The sequence below is a fragment of the Tyto alba genome, unplaced genomic scaffold, assembly GCF_018691265.1.
Source record: "Tyto alba isolate M040663 unplaced genomic scaffold, T.alba_DEE_v4.0 Super-Scaffold_14, whole genome shotgun sequence".
NCBI classification, from domain to species: domain Eukaryota; kingdom Metazoa; phylum Chordata; class Aves; order Strigiformes; family Tytonidae; genus Tyto; species Tyto alba.
Genome location: NW_024881276.1, coordinates 21,176,990 through 21,197,818, shown reverse-complemented (window position 1 = coordinate 21,197,818; position 20,829 = coordinate 21,176,990). Strand labels below are relative to the sequence as shown.

At 39.9% G+C, this 20,829-nt stretch overlaps 1 protein-coding gene across 2 annotated transcripts in view; it reads right to left on the bottom strand.

The window, feature by feature from the left end:
* SYTL5 (synaptotagmin like 5) overlaps positions 1-20,829 on the bottom strand; it is a 94,532-nt gene that overhangs the window by 62,202 nt on the left and 11,501 nt on the right. For both annotated transcript variants that reach the window (XM_042788990.1, XM_042788991.1), the window contains exon 2: positions 6,469-6,975. In XM_042788990.1, the coding sequence (XP_042644924.1) occupies positions 6,469-6,587 (119 nt within the window). In that variant the 5' untranslated portion in view covers positions 6,588-6,975. The remainder of the gene's footprint in view (positions 1-6,468; positions 6,976-20,829) is intronic.

Below are 20,829 nucleotides of genomic sequence, written 5' to 3'. Positions count from 1 at the left end.
TCTAAAAGGCCCGTATAAAATACCAAAGAAGGAAACAAACAAACAAATGAAGACTTAGCCAACACCAAATTTGAGAAATGACTCAGATCCTAGATGAAGTCCATCTAAAGAATAAATCTGAAAACTTGACGCCTCGAAAATATGAGTAAAAAATTGCAGGCAGCAAGGACCGCAATTCTACAAAACCCAAACCAAGGAGAAGCAAGGAGTCATAGCTCCTGGCATGGTTGCCCACCACCTGCAAGAGGCACAAAAGAGGCCCTAAAAGATTCTGACTCTTCCCCACTGATACTAAAAGTCACAAGGCAGTCAGAAGTGTTCATTCCCTCACACAGGGAATCTCCAGAGACGGAATATTCCCGAATCCTTATAATCTGGCAAAGAAGCAGCAACAATGAGATGCATTAACAAATCCATTTTTTCCTAGTAGTATGCTTTACCCTAGAGAACATTAATTCCCCAAATATAGAAAAGTATAATAGCTATAGTGCTGCAAGAGGCAAGACACTCACTGCTCGAGCCAGTAACTTAAATGAATGCCATCATTTTCTCTAACCCTGTAGGCATGATCCACTTGCTTCGAGTCAGGTAACTTTTTTTTCCTAACATCACAATGTTTTTTTTTTCAGTAGGATTTCAGAAAATTTTTTACTTTGAAAAATTTTTCTATTTCATCTCCTCTCCTTTTTCAAAAACCAGTCAAATGCAACGGCATACATGATTCCTCAGTTTGACTTCCAAATTTCTCCTGCATCTTCCTCCTCCCCATTTCGAAAATCTTTTTAGTCTTAAGATTTGAGCACCAGAATCCAAGTATTCTTAATTTTATTTTGCCATTCTAAATTTCCAGAGTTCAAAGAGTCATAAAATATTCCAGTAAAAAAAAACTCTGTCCTCAACCAACTATAATTAAAGACTTCAGTAGGAAAAAAAGTTTAAATATATGAAATTGCTCCAGTCTTGTAACTGTTTTTAACAAAGTTCTGTTTCCTGCACAGATGAGTTGACACATCCTCCTTCTGAAGCTGTGCAGCTGTTAACTTAGATACTGGAGAATTTTTCTGTGCAGGAACTGGTATCAACATATTTCTGGAGGCTGAGGGAAAAAGGAAATTTCCTCCCCAGATTGATTCCCAGTACCTCCTCCAAATTCAACCAGACTCCCTTCACTGTCTGACACAACACATGGAAAGTAACAGTAAATATTATTGACAATTCACAAAAGAATGGGCTATTACCAGCTTCCACTGAGATCTCTTTGTATTGTAAAATCTAGCCATTTGAGTACCTGAGGTATTTTTTAGGTTCTTATTTTATAAGCACAGATTTTCACATTTTGCTTATGAAACAGATCTGTATGATAAAAACTTTCTTAAGAATATCCAAGAATGGAGGTATATTGGTGACAATGAGAGGACACAGGGAAAGGCAAAGATTGAATGCACAAAATAAAAGAGAACAAGGCAGAACAGAGACCGGTAAACAGAAGGAAAGGAGGCTGGGAACTGAAATTATATTGAATACCATAATGATGATGAACTTCCACAGATGAGCCTTTTTCTGAGTAACTCCCTCATCTTCTCAATTAAAAACTGTTACTAAGATTATTTTTTTTTTTAATAAAATAAAATGCAAATTGCTTGTTGCTTGCTTACTAGTCTTTGATAAAACAAATTGTACCCAGAGTATGAGAATTAATCACCATCAGAAGTTCTTTCACCAATGGAGGATCTTCATTCTTGAAGAACATCAAAGAGCAAAACAGGCATCTCTACCCTTAGACCACTGGCAATAGTAACTTCTTTTGATGGCAAAGTCTCTGATTCAAAGAGTAACAATGCGTTAAATTCACTTGACAAACAAAATAGCTGCCAGGCAAGCAACTTCCTAACTTCCCATACACATATGGATGAGCAATACGTTTTAACACTCTTTCCTTCAAGTATTCATAGGCAATTTTGCAAAAACACAGACCATATACCAACTATATACTATCTTGCAATCATTTTGTGCTTATAACCAAGTCCAAATGTATACTCAGCAGATACGTCAATTCCCATTCCCATCAACTCAAACTTCAATTTTGCTTTCTAAAGTACTTGCCTGCAGTTACCACATGGTGGTATCCACGCTAACAGTTTCCCCTACATTGTAATGAAATTAATACCCTAAATTGCTTCTGTAGATCTCTTCAGAGTGATGCGGAGATGCCTTTTTAGTTTACTGAAAAAACAAGAAAGCCAACCTTCTTTGTCAATATAGATCTGGGGCCAATGCAATTCTTACACAACTTCTGGCAACCTAAATTCCGAGGGAGCAATTCAAGTAATAGCCCAATAAAGCCTTCTCCTTGGAAGAAATTATCATGTTCCTTCTTTGTTTTCTCAGTTCAGCAATTATTACGCCGGTATCTCCTCTTCTGAAAGCACGGTGTCCACAGCTTTGATTTATAAAGAATGAAAAGAACCTTTGTACTTTAAGCGCTGTCTAGGAAAACAGTCAAGGTAAGAAAGCAATGGACATTAGCAGCATGTCATTCATGTTTACTCTGTGGTAGCATAATGATACTAAAATGAAGAGCTAGCTCCAAATGCAAAATGCTGCGACCATCAGACCCAGCTCCCTGCGTAACACCACAGCTGGGGTGATGCAGTGGGGCTGCTGTTGGCACAGAAGCAAACTGACAACAGTTAGATGAAACACACCTTGTATATCGTACACCCCTCCTTTCAGCAAACGCATTCTTTCAATTTAGTATTGATTTCATAACTGGTGACACTACAGATTAACTGTGATATGGGTTTTCATAAAAAGGGTCTTAAAAGAACAAAACTACTTTAAAACAGTAGAAGGATGGGGAAAATAAGGAAAAAGACATGTTTCAGTCCAAAACATTCAGTTCAGACTGTCTTGACTGACATTATCTGGATGTAAGTTTCTTCCAGCAACTCACATGTTAAAAATTCCCTACTTTTTCACCCTCAGTATGGTTAAGTTCACTATTTTTAGCTCTTTTGGCTCTATGTAATTTAATGATTTCACTCAAATAATCTTAATGCTTGGGAAAAAAAAAAAAAAAAAATCACGATGGTCATTCCACTAACATCAAAAGCAACATAGAGAAATATTTAGAACACAGTAAATTACTTGTGCAAATGATCTACAAACAGCTTTAAATCAATATTCAAAGAAAATTTCCAGTCACAAGATACACACTGAAGAACATAAACCTTAATATTTAATAAGCAGGTTTCTTATTTGTATTATCAAAATCAGACCACAGAAGGAATACTTGCTGCCTTTTGTGTTTCTCTCATATGTAATATTTGAAATATTTGTACCTCAGATACAAATACAAAAATGGCCATCTGCACTCCAGAACACAAGTATGAGTAGTGATAGTGAAAATAACTCTCAACAGTTTTATTATTAGGACATCTTCCTACACCTATTATTGCTTTCATGTTGAATAGTGTCCTGGTTTGGGCTGAAATAGAGTTAATATTCCTTTTTGGGGACTAGATGAGTGCTGTGTTTTGGATTCAGCTTTGGGTTTGGTATGAGAAGAACACTGATAGCACACTGATGTTTTCAGCTGCTACCGAGACTTCAAGGACCCTCCAACTCCCCATGTCCTGCCCGAGTGCAAGGGCACAGGGAGCAGGGAGGGAGCACGGCCAGAGCCCCCGACCCAAACTGGCCAGTGAAATATTCCATATCATGGAACGTCATGCTCACTACAGAGAGGAGTGGTTGGGAAGGGGGTCTCACTCTCACTTCCAGGACTGTGATTGCAAGATCTTGGCATTTCAGGATCACTATCCAGGAACAGGCTGGGTGTTGGTTAGCAGGTGGTGAGCAACTACATTGTGCATTGCCCATTTATATTTTTTTTCCTATTATTGTCATTGTTCTCATTTTATTACCATTCTTAAATTGTTTCTGTCTCAGCTTGAGAGTCTCCCTTCACCCCTCTAATTCCCTCCCTCATTCTCAGGTGGGGAGGGGGAAGGGTGGGTGACCAGCTGCAGTGGTTGGTTGCCGACCAGGCTCAAACCACAGCAAATAGAAAGACCTTTTTAAGTTACAATCACTTTTGAAGACTAATAGAAGCAGAAAAAACAATTCTCAAGATAGATTTGGAAACAGTGGAACAGATTAATAGAACTTCGTCAGTACAGTGTACAAGTAAGCATCTTGCCAGAATGAAAAATGCCTTGAAAATAAATACAAAGGGACTTGTTCTTCTGCAAACTACTTCCATAAAATATATAACAGATTGCACCAAAAGGAATTCCAAAGACAACAAATGTTCCTCTGAAGTATACTTACACACCATAATTAAAGATATCATTGCCAAGCTGTATTCAGAAAGAAAAATTATGAAGTCTCCTAGGAAGCAGTTACCCACCCAGTTCTTTATAGTTTGTGTATCTTGGAAGCCTTTTACAGACTACATTCCACCATTATCAGGCACAATATAGTTAAGTGACAATTTTCCAAATATACTCTGAATCTGAAACCAGTTGGTTCATATACAGGTGCTAGAAGTATGCATAAGCATGAGATTGCATCATTAGTTATCCTAATTAGCATTATATTTCAGATTAGCTTAATTTGCAGTCTTTTCTTAGGGTGCTCTTTCCATTTGTACCAAAACACAGATAAGCCAATAACACCCACTGCTTTACTGAATGGCATCCTGCAGAGGTGTCTTGGGTTCTCAAACTCAGTAGGGTTTGGCAGAGTGGCTTCCAGTGGTGACCAAAAAAAAAAAAAAACCAAAACCAAAAAACCACACAAACAGAAAATTAAGGGGTTTAAGGCATCATGATAAAAAAACAAACAAACAAAACCAGCAATAGCAACAAACCTAAACCAAACAAAACAAAAACTCACCACAAAACCTCAGGAGTTTCAACTTTCCACCTGAGATTGTGAAACAATGCTAGTAGAAAAGAAAGCTTCCTGCGGGTTTGGGAAGCTAGTGATCTAATACACTGCTGCACTTCATACAGACGCCTTGAATTGATGACTACTGGCAGCACATCACACATTTCCAAGGTCACCACCTTAGAAAACTGAAATACTCTGAAGTGCTTATCCTATTACAAAACAGAGCACAATGCCTGGAACAAACAGTGCTCCATCTGTCTGCTTGTGTTCTGTTTTCTTCTTCATCTGACAAATCATGAAGGAGATTAAATGATTAATTTCCCCACACCACCATGAAGCAGCACCTTTCCTTCCAGTCTTGCAGCAGAAGCAGCAACCAGTTTTAGCCCACTCCATTTAGAAGAGCCACTACTCTTTCCCAGTTAAATGGGCTGCACACCAATATGGGCATTGCACTTAGACTTGGTTCTCTCAAGGCAGCAAGACTTCAAAAATCAGTGACTAACTCTGTATGGATTTCCAAATAATAATTTTATATAAAAGAAGCCTCAGCAGGTGCTGAACATACATCTCTGCAATGAACAATGTCTAAAATGCTTTTTAGCAAATGAAAGGGAAGAAAAATGCAGCCTGGACTTGGAATGCACGAACAGAAGCCAGCAACGGCTGGAAAGGTTCCCTTTGTCATCCATTACACTCAGCAGCCTTGCCAACACCAAGTGGTGCATACATCCACAAAGCCCATTTCTCAGAACCAATACTGTGAGTTTAAAAGGGCATCAGGGAGAAGCAGGAGGAAGCAACAACATACTAGAAAAGCATATGAACATTTGCAGAACTGATATTTACCTGAACTAACTGAATTTGACTTCTCTAAAACAGCTGACTCTGCCTGCCTCCACACTGTTCTCTGAACTTTGATTTTTACCTTTTGCTTCAGAAAAGAACATATGGACACACCCGAGTCTCTACTTCTCCCATCAGTGACTTTTGAGATTCATACCTGAGATTTTCAGTTCTATTTATTAGTAAATCTAACTAATTTGTAAAATGAAGTGTCCTTCCTCATCCCTATTCTGTAAGTGCTGCAACAGAAAGAAAAAGGTCACTATCTCATATTTGCCCCATGTTGTACAGCCATGTTGTACAGAGGCAGATGCCTACTTTCTCGCCCTGTGGCACCTTCCAAACTTCTACTGCAGGCAGCTCTGAAGGCACACACAGCCCCTCTCAGAGAAAGAAAATTCAAGAGCCTTACTAAACCCTTCCATTCACAGTGGGGAAATTCAGCCAAAGTGGGCAAAATCTATAGAATCTGAAATTTAAAAAAACATTGCTCTACATTTTTGCTCTCGTTATGTTTTTGACTCTTGCCTTGAAGCAATGGACATAGTCTTTTATTCAGAGGACCACACTAACAAGTAATTTTATTCTTAACACACTTTGACTTATAAATTAACTATGCCACCTCCCAACACATCCTTCTGAGGCATCTAGAAAATATTCACCAGGTACCACAAAAATATCTGTACTACAGACCGTATTTTTAAGAGCAGTAATAAAAAATGTTACCTTATCCTTTTATCTTCTACTTTCTTCAGATACTCATCTCTCTTCAATACTCCCAATATTGTTTCCCTTTCATGTTCTAACAAAAATGACAAATTGATGATCTCCAGGTGCTTCGTCATGATTCTCCAAGAGCCACTCTTTCAATAACTGCTTTGCCCAATCAAGTCTTCCAATGATTTATTTGCACAAGTCCAAAGGCACGTTTGTGTCAGTTACAAGATGCACACAGTCAAGAGGTATTTTGAAAAATGCTTCTTTAAGTTAACCGCGTGTCAAGATTGTATTGCTTTGCCTTCCAGCTATGCAAGGAACAAAGGTTTCTTCTTTGTTTCTTCCTCAAGGGAGTCAGTCATCTTCCTCGGTACTGAATGCACTTGTGTCCTGGCTGATGCTCGCTGGCACACTGCAGGCTTTCACACTGCATGCACAAGCAGCTTCAGAATCAACTTCCCAGCATAATTGTAGTTTGGAGCCACAAAATAGCTGTGTATATTTATTTCAAACTACCTGAAAGTCAAAACAAACAAGCATAGGTGACTTCGACATTACCATCACAGTCTGATTTGAGAAAGGTTTAATCTAGTAATGGTTTGAGAGCCACCAAAGTTGCAGCTATTGTGTTCAGGGCTGCAGTAACATACCTGATGCTGAAATAGCCCAGTTTTTCTGTCTGTCAGATATCCAATATATGCGTAACAACCAGCCAATTGACATTGAGATTTGGACTCGTCTCACCTTCCAGATTTTCTTCTTTACTATGAAATTGCTATTCAAAAATAATAGATTTCCTAACCAGACACTGCCTAGCTGCTGAAGCTTCAGCAAATAGCTCAAAAGAAGCTCGTATTTGTTCAGACAGGATTCCTTCTAAACACATTAAACTCATGACCTCTGCCTAGGTCATATTCTAGACCACAAGCTAGCTGAAGTACTAGCAGCAGCTAACTTTGCATAAGCCAAGTTTTCCCAGTTCTTAGATACTGTTAGTCTTGCAAGGCTATCTTTTAGGACTGAAAATAGTGCAGATATCTTTACCCCACCTGAAACGAAGCAGATGTCAGAAAGCCATTGTCTCTGCATCCTACTTCACTCCTGCCTGATTGGACAAATTCTGTGTTGAAACTCTGATACTACTGCCTTCATTCTGACATGTGCTGGTACAAGAGGTACCAAAACATGACCTACCTACAGGAGGAGACCATCTGGTTTAGCTCCCGTACCTTTTGGGGTAAGTGGTGGGCATTTCTGTTATACACATAGTTGTTAAAGAACAGCAATAGCAAAACCAGCAGGAGCACTTGCTCTATGGAAAAGGAGACTAATAAGTAATGAGACACTGTTTTTAACAAACAGTTAAGACTTCCCTGCTTTAGACAACACATGATTAGAGATCAGGCCTGTATTTTACAAGATTTAACAGGAAAATTTTCACTTCTCCTGCACTACTTTTTGCTCTCTCTCTAAATAGTCCAGTATAAATTAGCTACCAAAAGCTGAATTATGAACCAATTTAGGTTTTAAAAACAAAAGAAGTAGCCAGCTTTTTGAAAGTGACAAAGATCCTTTTAACAGATTTTTGATGTTTTATTAAGCAACCCTGTGGCTGGTTAGAAAGTGTAGTTGTTTTCATCCTAAACTGAGTTAAGATTTCATACAATGGAGCATTTAAGAAGCACTAAAATGAAAATTAGGACACATGGTAAAATGAAAAGCCCTCTAAAAGTACAAGGCTCAGTTCTAATCTACATTCAATACATTGATAGGATATTAATTTCTTAAGTGACAGTATAAGCAACAATCTAATATTGGACTTGCAAAGGAAGTGGTAACGAAGGAGGAATGAATGAAGTGACACAATCACAAGACAGCATGTAAGTGAGCCTCTCGAATATCTGGCTTTTTTCCTTGCCTCATGCAACGGGCTAGAATTGCTCCTTGGGACTATCCACATGCTTTTCCCATTTTTCTTATCCCCATCAAAAGGGATTTCTAGTATGGAGTCTTCCTCTCTGAAGCTAATGTTGAGGGAAGATACATTACAAATAACACATTATTTTTAGCACATGGCAGCAAAATTAGACACAACTGAACAATAAGGTGCAGTTTATCCTGCAGTATACCTTCATCCACTGTACACAGGTACCATGTCTATCCAGAGAGTGTTTGCTCACCCCCTCAAAACAAAAGAATTGCATAAGGCTTGTTTGAGAGGGGAAAAAAAAAGGGGGGGGGGGGGGGGGGGGGAGAAAAAGCATTACAGTGGGGAAGAACATGCGATTTATTTTTGCTAACTGCTCGCACAGTTGCTTGTGACAATTAGAAACACAGCACCCCCAAAACTAAATCTTTGTGAGGGATGTTAGCCGAGGGCTACAGGAAGCACAGTGAATCCACTGCAGTCAGCTACATTTGTAGCTACCCCAGGTACAGCGACCACTATTGTCACTGCCGCATGTATCCTGATGAACCCAGCAAATCAACAGCTCCATTTGCACTTCAAAATGCTTTTCCCTCCTCCCCCATCTACTCAAGAAGGAGGAAAAGCATCCTGCTCCCAAGAGACAGAGGCAGAGGTGAAAGGAAGAGAGATGTACAGAATAGGAATTACCTCTTTTCTTCAATGACACTATCATCAAATTGCTTGATGCAAGAAATTACTTCCACCAACAAGTCATTATGTTTACTTATCCAGAAGCACCAGTACATGGAATGATTTAGTGACTCAGCAACAGAAGCAGAATTTCCACATGCACTGACTGCAGTGGTATGGGAACCATGACATCACCTCAAGTTGCTTGAGTGAGAGAGCCTTCACCTTCTGCTGGTGGGACAGGCACAAAAAGTATTTCCATACTGGTAAGTAAATTCCTACCAACAGCAGCCAAATGTTGCATGGCGTGCTGGACTGCAATTGACTTTTGCCACATGAGAAGCTGAGATATCTTGTCTCTTGAAAAGGAACCAACCACTGTCCAAACCAAAGCTGCACAAGGCACAACGGCCAGGTTGGAAACTCAGCAGGAGCAGGATGGATGGTCCTGCTGCCCCTTACACATGCTGCAGGAGGCCACAGCTGCCCCGTCCCAGCTCAGTGCTGGCACTGGGTATCACAGTGTGCTGAATCTACCAGATCCAATGCGCTCAGCCTTGACACTCAAATTAAGAGAGGCATGTTTCATATATGCCCTGCTTAAAATACACAAATCCTCTGTATCCTTAGTTCACTCACATGGGGGTCTGAAATAAAATTCACAGAACCATAAGAATGGTTTGGGTTGGAAGGGACCTTAAAGATCACCTAGCTCCAACCCCCCTGCCATGGGCAGGGACACCTCCCACCAGACCAGGTTGCTCACAGCCCCGTCCAGCCTGGCCTTGAACCCTTCCAGGGAGGGGGCAGCCACAGCTGCTCTGGGCAACCTGTGCCAGTGCCTCACCACCCTCACAGCAAAGAATTTCTTCCTTACATCTAATCTAAATCTACACTCTTTCAGTTTAAAACTGTTACCCCTTATCCTGTCACTACACTCCCTGATAAAGAGTCCCTCCCCAGCTTTCCTGTAGCCCCCTTTAAGCACTGGAAGGCTGCTATCAGGTCTCCCCGGAGCCTTCTCTTCTCCAGGCTGAACAACCCCAACTCTCTCAGCCTGTCCTCACAGGGGAGGTGGCTCCAGCCCCCTGATCATCTTCATGGTCCTTCTCTGGACCTGCTCCAACAGCTGTGTGTCTGTCTCGTGCTGGGGACCCCAGAGCTGGACACTGGACTGCAGCTGGGATCTCACGAGAGTGGAGCAGAGGGGGAGAATCCCCTCCCTCGACCTGCTGGCCACAATTCTCTTGATGCAGCCCAGGACACGGTTGGCTTTCTGGGCTGTGAGTGCACACTGACAGATCATATTCAGTTTTCCATACACCAATACCTCCAAGTCCTTCCCTGAAGGGCTGCTCTCAATCCCTTCATCCCCCAGCTTCTATTGATACTGGGGATTGCCCCGATGCATGTGCAGGACCTTGCACTTGGCCTTGTTGAAACTTGTGAGGTTCACACGGGCCCACTTCTCAATCCTGCCAAGGCCCCTCTGGATGGCAAAACTAAAATGGCTTCACTAGGTAGCCACCAAAACAGTCCACGTCCACAGTTACCTTTTATCTTTTCTGAGGCCCACAGTTGTATGGAGGTCTATGACGGTGGAAGGAAGAGATGGATGGCCAACATTAAGTCTAATAAAATGGCAGAAATACATTAAATACAGAAATACATTCTTGTCATACCAAGAAACTTTAACAAATGTAAAGCTTACCATGTTGAGTGTGTAATGGCCAACTTGTCTCTCATCCTGTTTCAACTTAAGCATACTGCTTGCAGAATGCCATATACAGAAGCAAGAAAAACCAGCTTCACTTCCCAACCATTTGTTTGCAGAGTGCACACACCCGGGTAGGCAAACTAAGTGCCAGCAGGTACTGAAGCACCAGGAAATGCTTGTTACACAAAATCAATACATTTTCAAGGTAAGAAAGAGCGACTGAAGACAGTGAAATCAAGTTGCAATAAAAGAAAACCAAATCATACTTGTTGAATGTGATCTCGGTTAATGACACATGGATTAGACAGAGAGCTCTAGTCAGTATTACAGTGCAAATAGTAAGCAGATTCTTTGACTAAAAACAAACTTCAAAGATCTTTAGATATAATAGCTGGAAGATTTATGAACTGGCAAGTCACATATTGTATTTAAGAAAGGGTCATATATAAGTGGCAGCAACATTATTTGAAGAGACATTAAAAGCACAGAATACTATTATACAAATTTTTATCAGTGCACTGGAACAAATACAAGCCGAGAGAAAAGCTGAAACTGATTCTTCAAGTCCATTTCTCTAAGTCATGTAGCATAGGTGTGTTTGACTTCAGAGTAATCAGAAGAACTCAGATTCATTAATCAAACAAAAACAGTGGATTCAGAAGCAGATAATTTTTTAGGTCAGGCACAATTCCAGGTTTCTCATAATGTTTTGGCAAAGCTGTCACATACCTACAGGACCGCAGATCTCTCTACAACCACAGTCAGTGCCTTCGAGCTGTATCTAGTTTCTAGCACTCGTGTAATAACATTTCAAAACCAAAATTGTAAGTGCTTAAAGACTAAAGCAATAATGTTAAAGCTCATGAAGTCTATGAATTATTCCACATAACTGTGTAAGAAAGCACTAAATTAACATTCCTGATTATACAAGTAAGAGAGCTAAGACTAAGCTCAGCACTGCCAGTCTGAGCATTCATTAAACTATGCTCCTACTACAGGTCTCCCTCTGCTTGTTTTTCACCCCTTATTAAAAAAAATAAAAATCTTCAAGTAACATGAAAAAGCATTTAAAAAAATGTTATCTGTTTCCTTGTTGTAGAATTTTAGGCTCACACAGCTGATAAAATGGTCAGGTTTCATACTGCATGCAAGAGGGAATAGCACTGCCCAGTGAAAGCTCCCTAAGGAGTACACTGCTTTGCCGCTACCCCCAGCAACCTTGTGTTATTTTTCAGGTGTGTCACGTTGGGAGAACGGCAGCGTGCATGCAGGCAGGGAAGCAAGTGCACAACAGACCAGAGGTAGAGAGTACACCAGACTGTGTTTGCTCATGAACACAAGACCACACTCCCAGAGATCATACATAACAATTAAATAAGAGAATTTAACCCCTTAGATGATGCTTTGGAATAAACAAATATCTAATAATCTTCTCTATATTACACTCCTTTAGCTAATATACTTACAAGCAGGAGGTAAGGAACAGGAAGAATGACACAACAGGGTGGCAACGTTTTTCTTTGCTTTGCTCATCATTGAGTAAACATGGTACACTTTCCTGGCTGAGCATTTAACCTCCCAGGGTAAGAATGGAAACAAAATTCAGTGCGTCAGCTTGCAAAATTAAATGAACTAAACGGATACAAACCAAAGAATGAAGAAAGGAAAAATATTTTTCTGTTGTTAAGCAAAAAAACCTGCAAAACTATGCAATGTTAAATCATCCATGAAAATATGACTTAGGGCTTGAGTCATCTCAATCTTATTGCTTAGTCACAGTTTGCATGAAGGCAGTATTCATTCAATACTGAACTTTACCTTAATATGTTTAAGTTATTCCCTGTGTGTCTCTACTTTCTGAGATGAAATGGAAAGAAAAACAGTGAACTGAGGTCTAGAATAGAACAGATTTATACACAGTTGCAAACCAAGTTCTAATATGCACCTTATACACAGGTGTTTTTTTGATAGCTGGATGAATTATAAATTTAACCAAGACTCACAGTTATAAATTTTAACTGTGACAAGTTGTGGAAAGTTTATCAACTCTTTACTTTTAAAAATCTGTAGCACCATTTCCCCACATTAAAATAGGCATGGCATTTGGGAGCAATAAATCTTTTCATGATACTGAGTTCTCTTAGAAATAGGAAGCAAGCACAGTGCTATCAAGTTTCCTAACCCTTCTTTCTAATTGCTAGCATTTCTTACAACTATCACCACAGTGAGTTTAGAAGAAGTTAAATTAATATATATTATGTTATGACATCCTTGCGTTATGACACCAGGATGCATGGGACAGGAATGAACTAGCACACACAGAACACCTGAAAGCCACTATCTCTGTTACTGGTCAGCAGCTGCTGCTCCATTACCTAGTGATGTCTTATGTCCATCCTCCTTAAACACCCCGGCTCCTGTTCACTGGGCAGCAGCCATCGTGTAACTCTGTGCGAGACCCCGAGCAGTGGTCTGTACTGCAGCGCTATTACAGGAAGCTTCATCTGACATGAAGTAGAAAATGCATGGTAAAACAACAGGATTATTTTCATTACTTAACAAGATGTTCTTACTAAAAAAAAAAAAAAAAAAGTATCAGTTTCTTCTAGCTGCGGCAAGTGATTGACTGAAGTATCAGTAGGTTTGCTTGATTGTTCTTCCCCCAACAGAGGCTTCTAATCAGAACATACCAGCAGGTATGTTCCACAGAAATGGATGAGGATTCTTCAAAAATTTCAGTAGAAACTTGTTTGTAAGTCTTCAAATTCAAACGTTTTCACTAATTTGCTGACTTATGAGTACTCCAAAGAAGGTGCCTTGACTTTACCAAACATTTCATTTTGCAGAAGAACTCCTGACTGCCAATCTGAGGTTTAGTACACTTGATAAAATTCTGTCATTGACTTTGCTTTCTTCATGAATGAAGAAAAATTAAATTATCTCCAAGCTTTGCAAGAGGGCTGCAGGAAGATTGCTGAGGAACTGCAACCAGGCTGCAGAGCCAGAGAAGAGGGAAACTAGCATTTAGAAGAGCAGCCATTTGGAAAAGCATCCACCTAGCCAGTGAAACCCCCTCTGGGTTTGGGCAGAAGGGAACCCAGACCTTGCATGTGAGTGCTTTGAATGAGGAAATGTGCGTGTGGTGTGCGTAGGAGGTGAGAAATCCACTCCTCCACTATTGCAGCCTGTTAGATGTTAAGTGCTCATTTGCCTTTCTGCAACAGCAGTACAGTGTAGTAACTCATTATACATTACATGTGATAATAACTTTCTATTTGATTTAGCATAGCAACTGGATTCAGGTTTTAATGAAAGTAAGTAAGTTTGTTTTCATTCACATTGAAGGTGTATAATCAAGTATTATATGACTTATTTCTATAGAGGCGTGAAAAATCTTTAGGAGACTTACCTGCCCCAAGGCAGGGAGGTGGGGTAATCTTGGACTAGATGATCTTTAAAGGTGCCTTCCAACTCAAGCCATCCTATGATTCTGTTCTCTGATCTCTCCTATTTATCCTGACCTAGTCATCCCAGCCCCACTCTATAAACAGAGATAAATAGGCATTTCTGGGGCATGACTCACCTCATCTTCATGAGAAGATTTCAAAAAGGTCAGAGGAATCATTGTATATTAGCATCCATTCCTCTCCACTGACTGTGAAGGGGATGCAGCATGACTACCACAAATGCAGACATACAAATCACATGAGCAAATGCATCCTGCTTCTCACTTGTGGTATAAAATGAGATGTTCACAATGACACCTGTCCAGAAACCTACCAGATGACATAAACCCACTTAATCAGAAAGTGGGATGAGTTTGGAGTGCTGCCTTGGTTTATTTTTCATTAAATACAATGCTACAATGTTTTCCTCTACAAAGAGCAAATAAAGCTAACGGGTCACTTTTAAATCTTGCCATGAAATGCATCATGTTGTCCCAGTGTGTCTACCTCAAAATGAAAATGGCTGGGAATTCTGCCTTTGTAAGGATATCAGTTTCCAAAATTCTCATGGCAGACAGGAAAGAACCCACAAAAATCTAGATAGAAAATGTAATCTCACTTCCACAGGTTACATCACTGTCTCTCTGAAAATTGGGTTGTGCATCAACTATCAGAGTCCTGGGGATAACTTTCAGCAGGGCAGATGAGGTAGTGGAATACGTGGAGGAGGCTTCCCTCTGATTCCCGAGGTCAGATCTGTAACATAAATGTCTATCCAAGACAGCTCAAAGTAATAGCACAAGGCCTGTGGGGAACAGCCATGCATATCATCTATGACAGATGACCAGAACTTAATTCAATGAGAAAAAGAACTACATGCTGCTATATGATCTTTTAACACCCCAATGAAACCAATGAGCAACTTCAGCAAAAGCCTAGATAGACTGCCTGACAGCAGCATACACAGGATTGGCATAATTTTTCACACACTGTACAACAAGCAAAGAAAAGTGACAGAATCCTCCAAAAATACTGTTCATCAAATGAAGGGAACATCTGGGATGGTTTTCTTTGTCATTTAAAATGTCTTTGCCCTCTCAGCACAGCCCATCCAGTGCCCCTGATGTGTATGTCCTGAAAAAAGGGCATTCATCTGAAGTTGCCAGTGTTGAACTCTGTCTGGCTTCAGTCTAGTTTGCACAAAAAGCAACAGCAGAGCTTTGGCAGAGTCTAGCAAGCAGCAGCCAGGCACAGGGCTGGAGGAGTGAAGTTCAAAGCTGCACAATGGATCACTCTGTGGAAACTGCTCCAAACTAGAAGGAAGCAGATGTAACTGCTAAAGATGACTTTGTAGGACATGACAGAAGATACAGATTTCCATCGGAGACATACCTTATGAGACCTGAGGCTTTGATCCATCTTTTTAGCAATCTGAATTTTCAGAAGTAAAGACTACCTAACATATACTGTGCTGTGATAATTTACAGTAACTGTAAGAAAAAGATCACAAGCTTTCTCATCTATCCTTCTGGCCATGACCTGTCAAGGCCATTCTATAATACCAGTGATGCTGTACAAAGAGCAGGAACACACAGAAGCCCTCAAGAAGCAGCTGCTACTCCAACACAGACAAGCCCTCAATTATTTCTCCTCGCTTCATATTCCCTTTGTTACAATACTTGATATCTCTCTCCCTCTTTCCAGCTAGATGTGTAATTCCAGTGGCTCTAGAAGCAAAAATATTCAAGAACCTGGAGGTGGGCTTCCAGACTTTCTACCTCTCCTAGAGCTACTCTTCCAAGCTCTGGGAAGAACAGGTGGTGGGCACATGCAACATATTGCTGGGACACTAGCTTTTAGGTAAAAGGGCAAAAGAGAAATTATTCAGGAGAAAGACTGTGCAGAGCTGCACTCACAGAATATTAATCATAAGGTGACCTTTCTGTAGCAGATTTCTGCCTCCTTTAGGCTAAGATTTACTCCAACAATCTGAATATTAAGTGCTTTGGCCTTTTGATTGCATTTGCAATATAGACAGTTTATGCCACTTGAAACAATATCAAAATGTATCATTATTTGAAGGCCAAACTACTCACTGGTCTGGGTTTGAGATGGAAAGCACAGTTGATGCGCAATTCCAGTAGGAAATCTGTGAAAGATCTTTCAGAGAGTAACAGGTCATCTCTGAGATGATCTGGTGTACACAGAGTAGGCAACCAAAGGCTGCCAGCATGGAAGGGATGGTGGCTTCATGTCTCCACCTAGAGAGCACATCTCTAAGATTATGGGGACATAGTCAGAAGATACTAGTAGTAGTATCTCTTGCTGCTGCCTCTTGCTAACCTACAGAAATCAGCCCATCACAACCTGACCCATAAAGCCAAGTTCCTCATGTACCAATACAGCTTTTAGAAGCTAAGGATATGTTTATGGAAACCTGGTTAATAATTTATCAGTGTGATCAGAGTTACATTTTTCCAGTGATAAAATGCTGGATACCCATTTTCCACAGCTGATCATTTCTCCTTACATACCATGTGCAGCAACTACAGTTAATAGATGCCCTCAGGGAGTATATAGGAGTGATAAGGACAGTTTTAGCTTGGGACTAGTGAAAGGTTATTAGGATTTTATCTGTTTGATCATTGACTCAAAGCACAGAGATTTGGGGTAGGTTTTGTTATTTTCCTCACATTTATTAGTATGTCATCTCATTGTTGCACACAGCTCATGCTCTTCAGCCTAGCAAGCACTCTCAAAAGGATTCATGCATGTACCTTGCCTGGAGCACATTAGCTTATATTCCATGAAAATCTGGAAAAAACTCCCCCTACACGATAAACCCAGATGGTTGAGGAAGACAGAAGGACAGAAATTTTTCTGTGATAAAATCCAGTATTAGATCAAATGATCTTCACAGTCCACTGGTATTGAGACACCACTCACCAGCAAATACTGTCCCAAGTTTCCACATGTACACTATTGGGTACTGATAACCATCTGGGTCCCCTCAGAGGCTGCAGAGGAAGAACCTGTCAGGACTGGAAGACTTCTATTTTATGACAGAAAAACAAGCTTCGCCATTTTATAAAAAGTGCATGATTTTGATTCTATCTACATCTTCATACTTTCCTTTATCATTATTGCAAATCAGCATGCTCAAACACACACCTTTTCCTCTTTTATTTAAAGCCCCTAAAGTAACGTTTCCAGAAACCAGAGTAAATAGACGCTAACAAAAGGAGGTCTTGGCAAAAAGCACTTTCTGATCATCCCTAATTAATATTCTACAATAACTCGTGTCTTTACCACTTGTTAATACCAGTATTATTCCAACCCTCAGCAATTAAGCTTGTGTGCATGCACAAAACCCCTAGGCAATTGCTGATATATTGTGAATGCTATTCCTGGGATTCTTCAAGAAACAAAACAAAACCCCCTAAGTCATGAAGCCTTAGTCACAGCCTGCAGTACTACACCAGACTTTCAACTGTTCAGCACCTTAAAAATGTGTCAATTTTTATTCCGCTCACTTGGCAATATGAGAAAATACACAAACACAAATGTTATTTTTCATAGGACTCCTGTTCCATTCAAGACACAGGAGAGATAACGGCAAGGCAGCTGCCCAAAATTTCTTTCAAGTTTCACCATTCAGCACATAGCCCATGTCTCACTCCTGAATACGGATTTAATATAAGACTTGACGTCTTCTATCATAGCTGTACACATGTATCCAAGTACCTCACAAACACTGATTGATATATTATTTTTTTATGTATTATCTTAAGTTTTAGACAGAAAAGCAAAATCCTTTAAGTTAATGACAGGACAGGAATGGAAATACTTTGGTGACTTAATGTATCTTGATGGTTGGACACTCCAGCTACAGACAGTGTGATTTTTCAAGTACACTGAGCATCCATAATCCCTGTGATTTTAAAGACACTTATGGACTCCCAGCACCTTTGAGTGTCAGGCCCTGAAGTACAGAATACTTCACCTTTTTATAGAGAACAAGAACCCTTCACTCTTTCTCTTCTTTCCTTACAAAGGCTTCCCTATGCCCTCCAAAAAAGCCACAAAATGTCTTTTTTATGGGGAAAACATCCACATTTATCCATTACATATGTTTTTATATATATACACATACCATTGCAGAACTGTAGAGCGATGATTCTATTTAATATAAAGTGATAGTGACAGGTAAACTGATAAACTGGAAAACCAGATATAAGCAACATGATTAAGATTCTATATTCAAATTCAACAGGGTATCTAAAATCAACTGGAAATCTGAAACTGTTCTCTACAACGTTTTTTTAAAGGCAGCAGCACTACTGTAAAACTAATAATTTCCAACAAAAGGATAGCAAGAGACACTAAGAAAGTCAGCCCCAGAAGCTAAATAGCCTTTCCAGCTGTGAGATGACACCTTTTTGGAAGACATTAAGGAATACATATTTCTATAAACTTTTTTTACACAAGCTTTTAAAAAAAAAGATGCAAAACCAAATCCAAAAAAATCAAAGTAAAGCTTGAGTAAATGGGATTAGGACTGTATAAAGCACAAGATAAAGGAATAAAATCCAGCTAATACTATATATTACAAACTGCTGTTTGAAAGCAGAAAATATAACTAGAATTTAACGTAAGTAACATAACTGTCTTTGCCACATACGAGCTACTGAACAAAAAACATATCCTTGTAAAGAACACACCTCAGGCTATTAAAAGCATATCAAAAGGATAAAATATCCTCCTGCAATCTGAGGGGATTGTATTTAGTAACAGATTATTAAACCTTTTACTTCTCAACTGCTTCAAACTTAACCGAAAAAATACAGACCAAACCCAACAACAGAGGCTATCCTGATCCCTTTTATCAACCTGCACTCTCTCTGTAGGGGTAACTCAGTGTTAAATACTTGTTAAAAATAGTATTTGAAGACAACATTGTCTTTAGTACTTTAAATCATTACTAAGAAAACAGCAAGATTTTACTGAAATAGCAGATTACATCAACCTTAGAAAGGGCAGTTCCTTCCCCTCTTAAATGACTGTTACTTTTTAGCAAATATATTCAGATTTAGTCTTCTTCCCTACACTTCTTCACCTCTCAAATCTATAAACAAACTACCTGTAGCAATACTGAATAGTCTCTTAAAAATGGAAGCAGCATCCATTTCAAAACAATACAGAATGGCAGATGGAAGGAATTTCTAATTGAATTCAGCATTGTTTTGCAGCCCATTTGATCATGCAGCTCTGCAGTGCAGTTGTGCCAGTCCATAGGTCAAACACAGTATGAATTCAAACAGTTGCAGAGAGACCACAGGATGCAGAGCTGTTTGCATATAACATCCTCAGTAAGGCTTCCTGACATAAGGAAACTTGTGGTGTTCAAGCAGGGAAAACCACCCTCTTCAACAACAACAACAACAGTTTAAACTTTCCTTGAATTAAATTAGAGTTTGGGCACTTTCCTTTGGTGCATAGCAGGGGGAAGTGAAAAGGGGCGCAGGTTGAAATGTACTTTCCTATGAAAAGGATCAATCTTTAGATCATTAAATTTTATGACCAAGACAGAATTAACTAACTTTGATATATTTTGGCTGTGTTACCCAGTAGATTTGGCAAACTAACAAACAGTTACACTTACTACAGTAATGATCACTAATCTGTTGAAAATAAGTGGATGGTCTCTCTCTACTGTATAGTTCAACGTTGCTAGCAGTGCACCAAAAGACTGACTGCACAAAGACACTGAAGTTCAACCAGCTGCAAAAATAAAAAAACTTGCAGAACTGGTGTGCACACAGAATGGTAGTGATATATTTTTACTTCTTCATGCTACAATAGGATTCGAATGTCCCACTGCTGCAATGGCCTACGGGCACTACCGAAAACCTTAGGGAACAAATTTTTTAGTTTCACGTGCATCAGTACAAAAAGTTATCCCAAGATGTACTCCACTGTATTAATGAAAATCCAAATCACAGTTAAGCCTCTTATGCAAGGCTCACTCACAATTCTTCCAGTGTCATCTGAAAAATCAGAATTTCTGCGCACAGCTCAAATGCAGATACAACATGAATTCCCACAAAAAGGAATTAAGTTACTTCTTTATAGCAATGACCTGATTTCTCAACAGCAGCAACCGTTTTTGAGGGGAATCTTACCATCAGAGATGCAGACCTACCAAATCTCATCTACAAGATTCATTCACCTCCCATCTTAGGCTCCCTTATTGTTATTTCTCCCCCACAGCAACACGAGTGCTTTCCCCTGATTTGTGAACTTGCATGAACAAATGCAGCTGGTCAGCTCATCATACACCTGGCAGATGAGATAACAGGGGAGGATAAAATCTATTGTGCTGGACCACAACATCGCATCTCTCCTGGCTGTAACCCACCAGGAACCCCAATCGCCAGGTGAGTTTCCTTGTGCAGATCCAATCCCTCCCAACAACCTGATGTGCACAGGAAGCATCTATCCCACGGCTCAAGGCAGAGGTATGTGTTCCCATGACACGACAACAGATGCAAGCCTGCACATCAGAAGAAGAGAAAGCAAAGGTTTGGAGATGGCTTGGACCGAATACA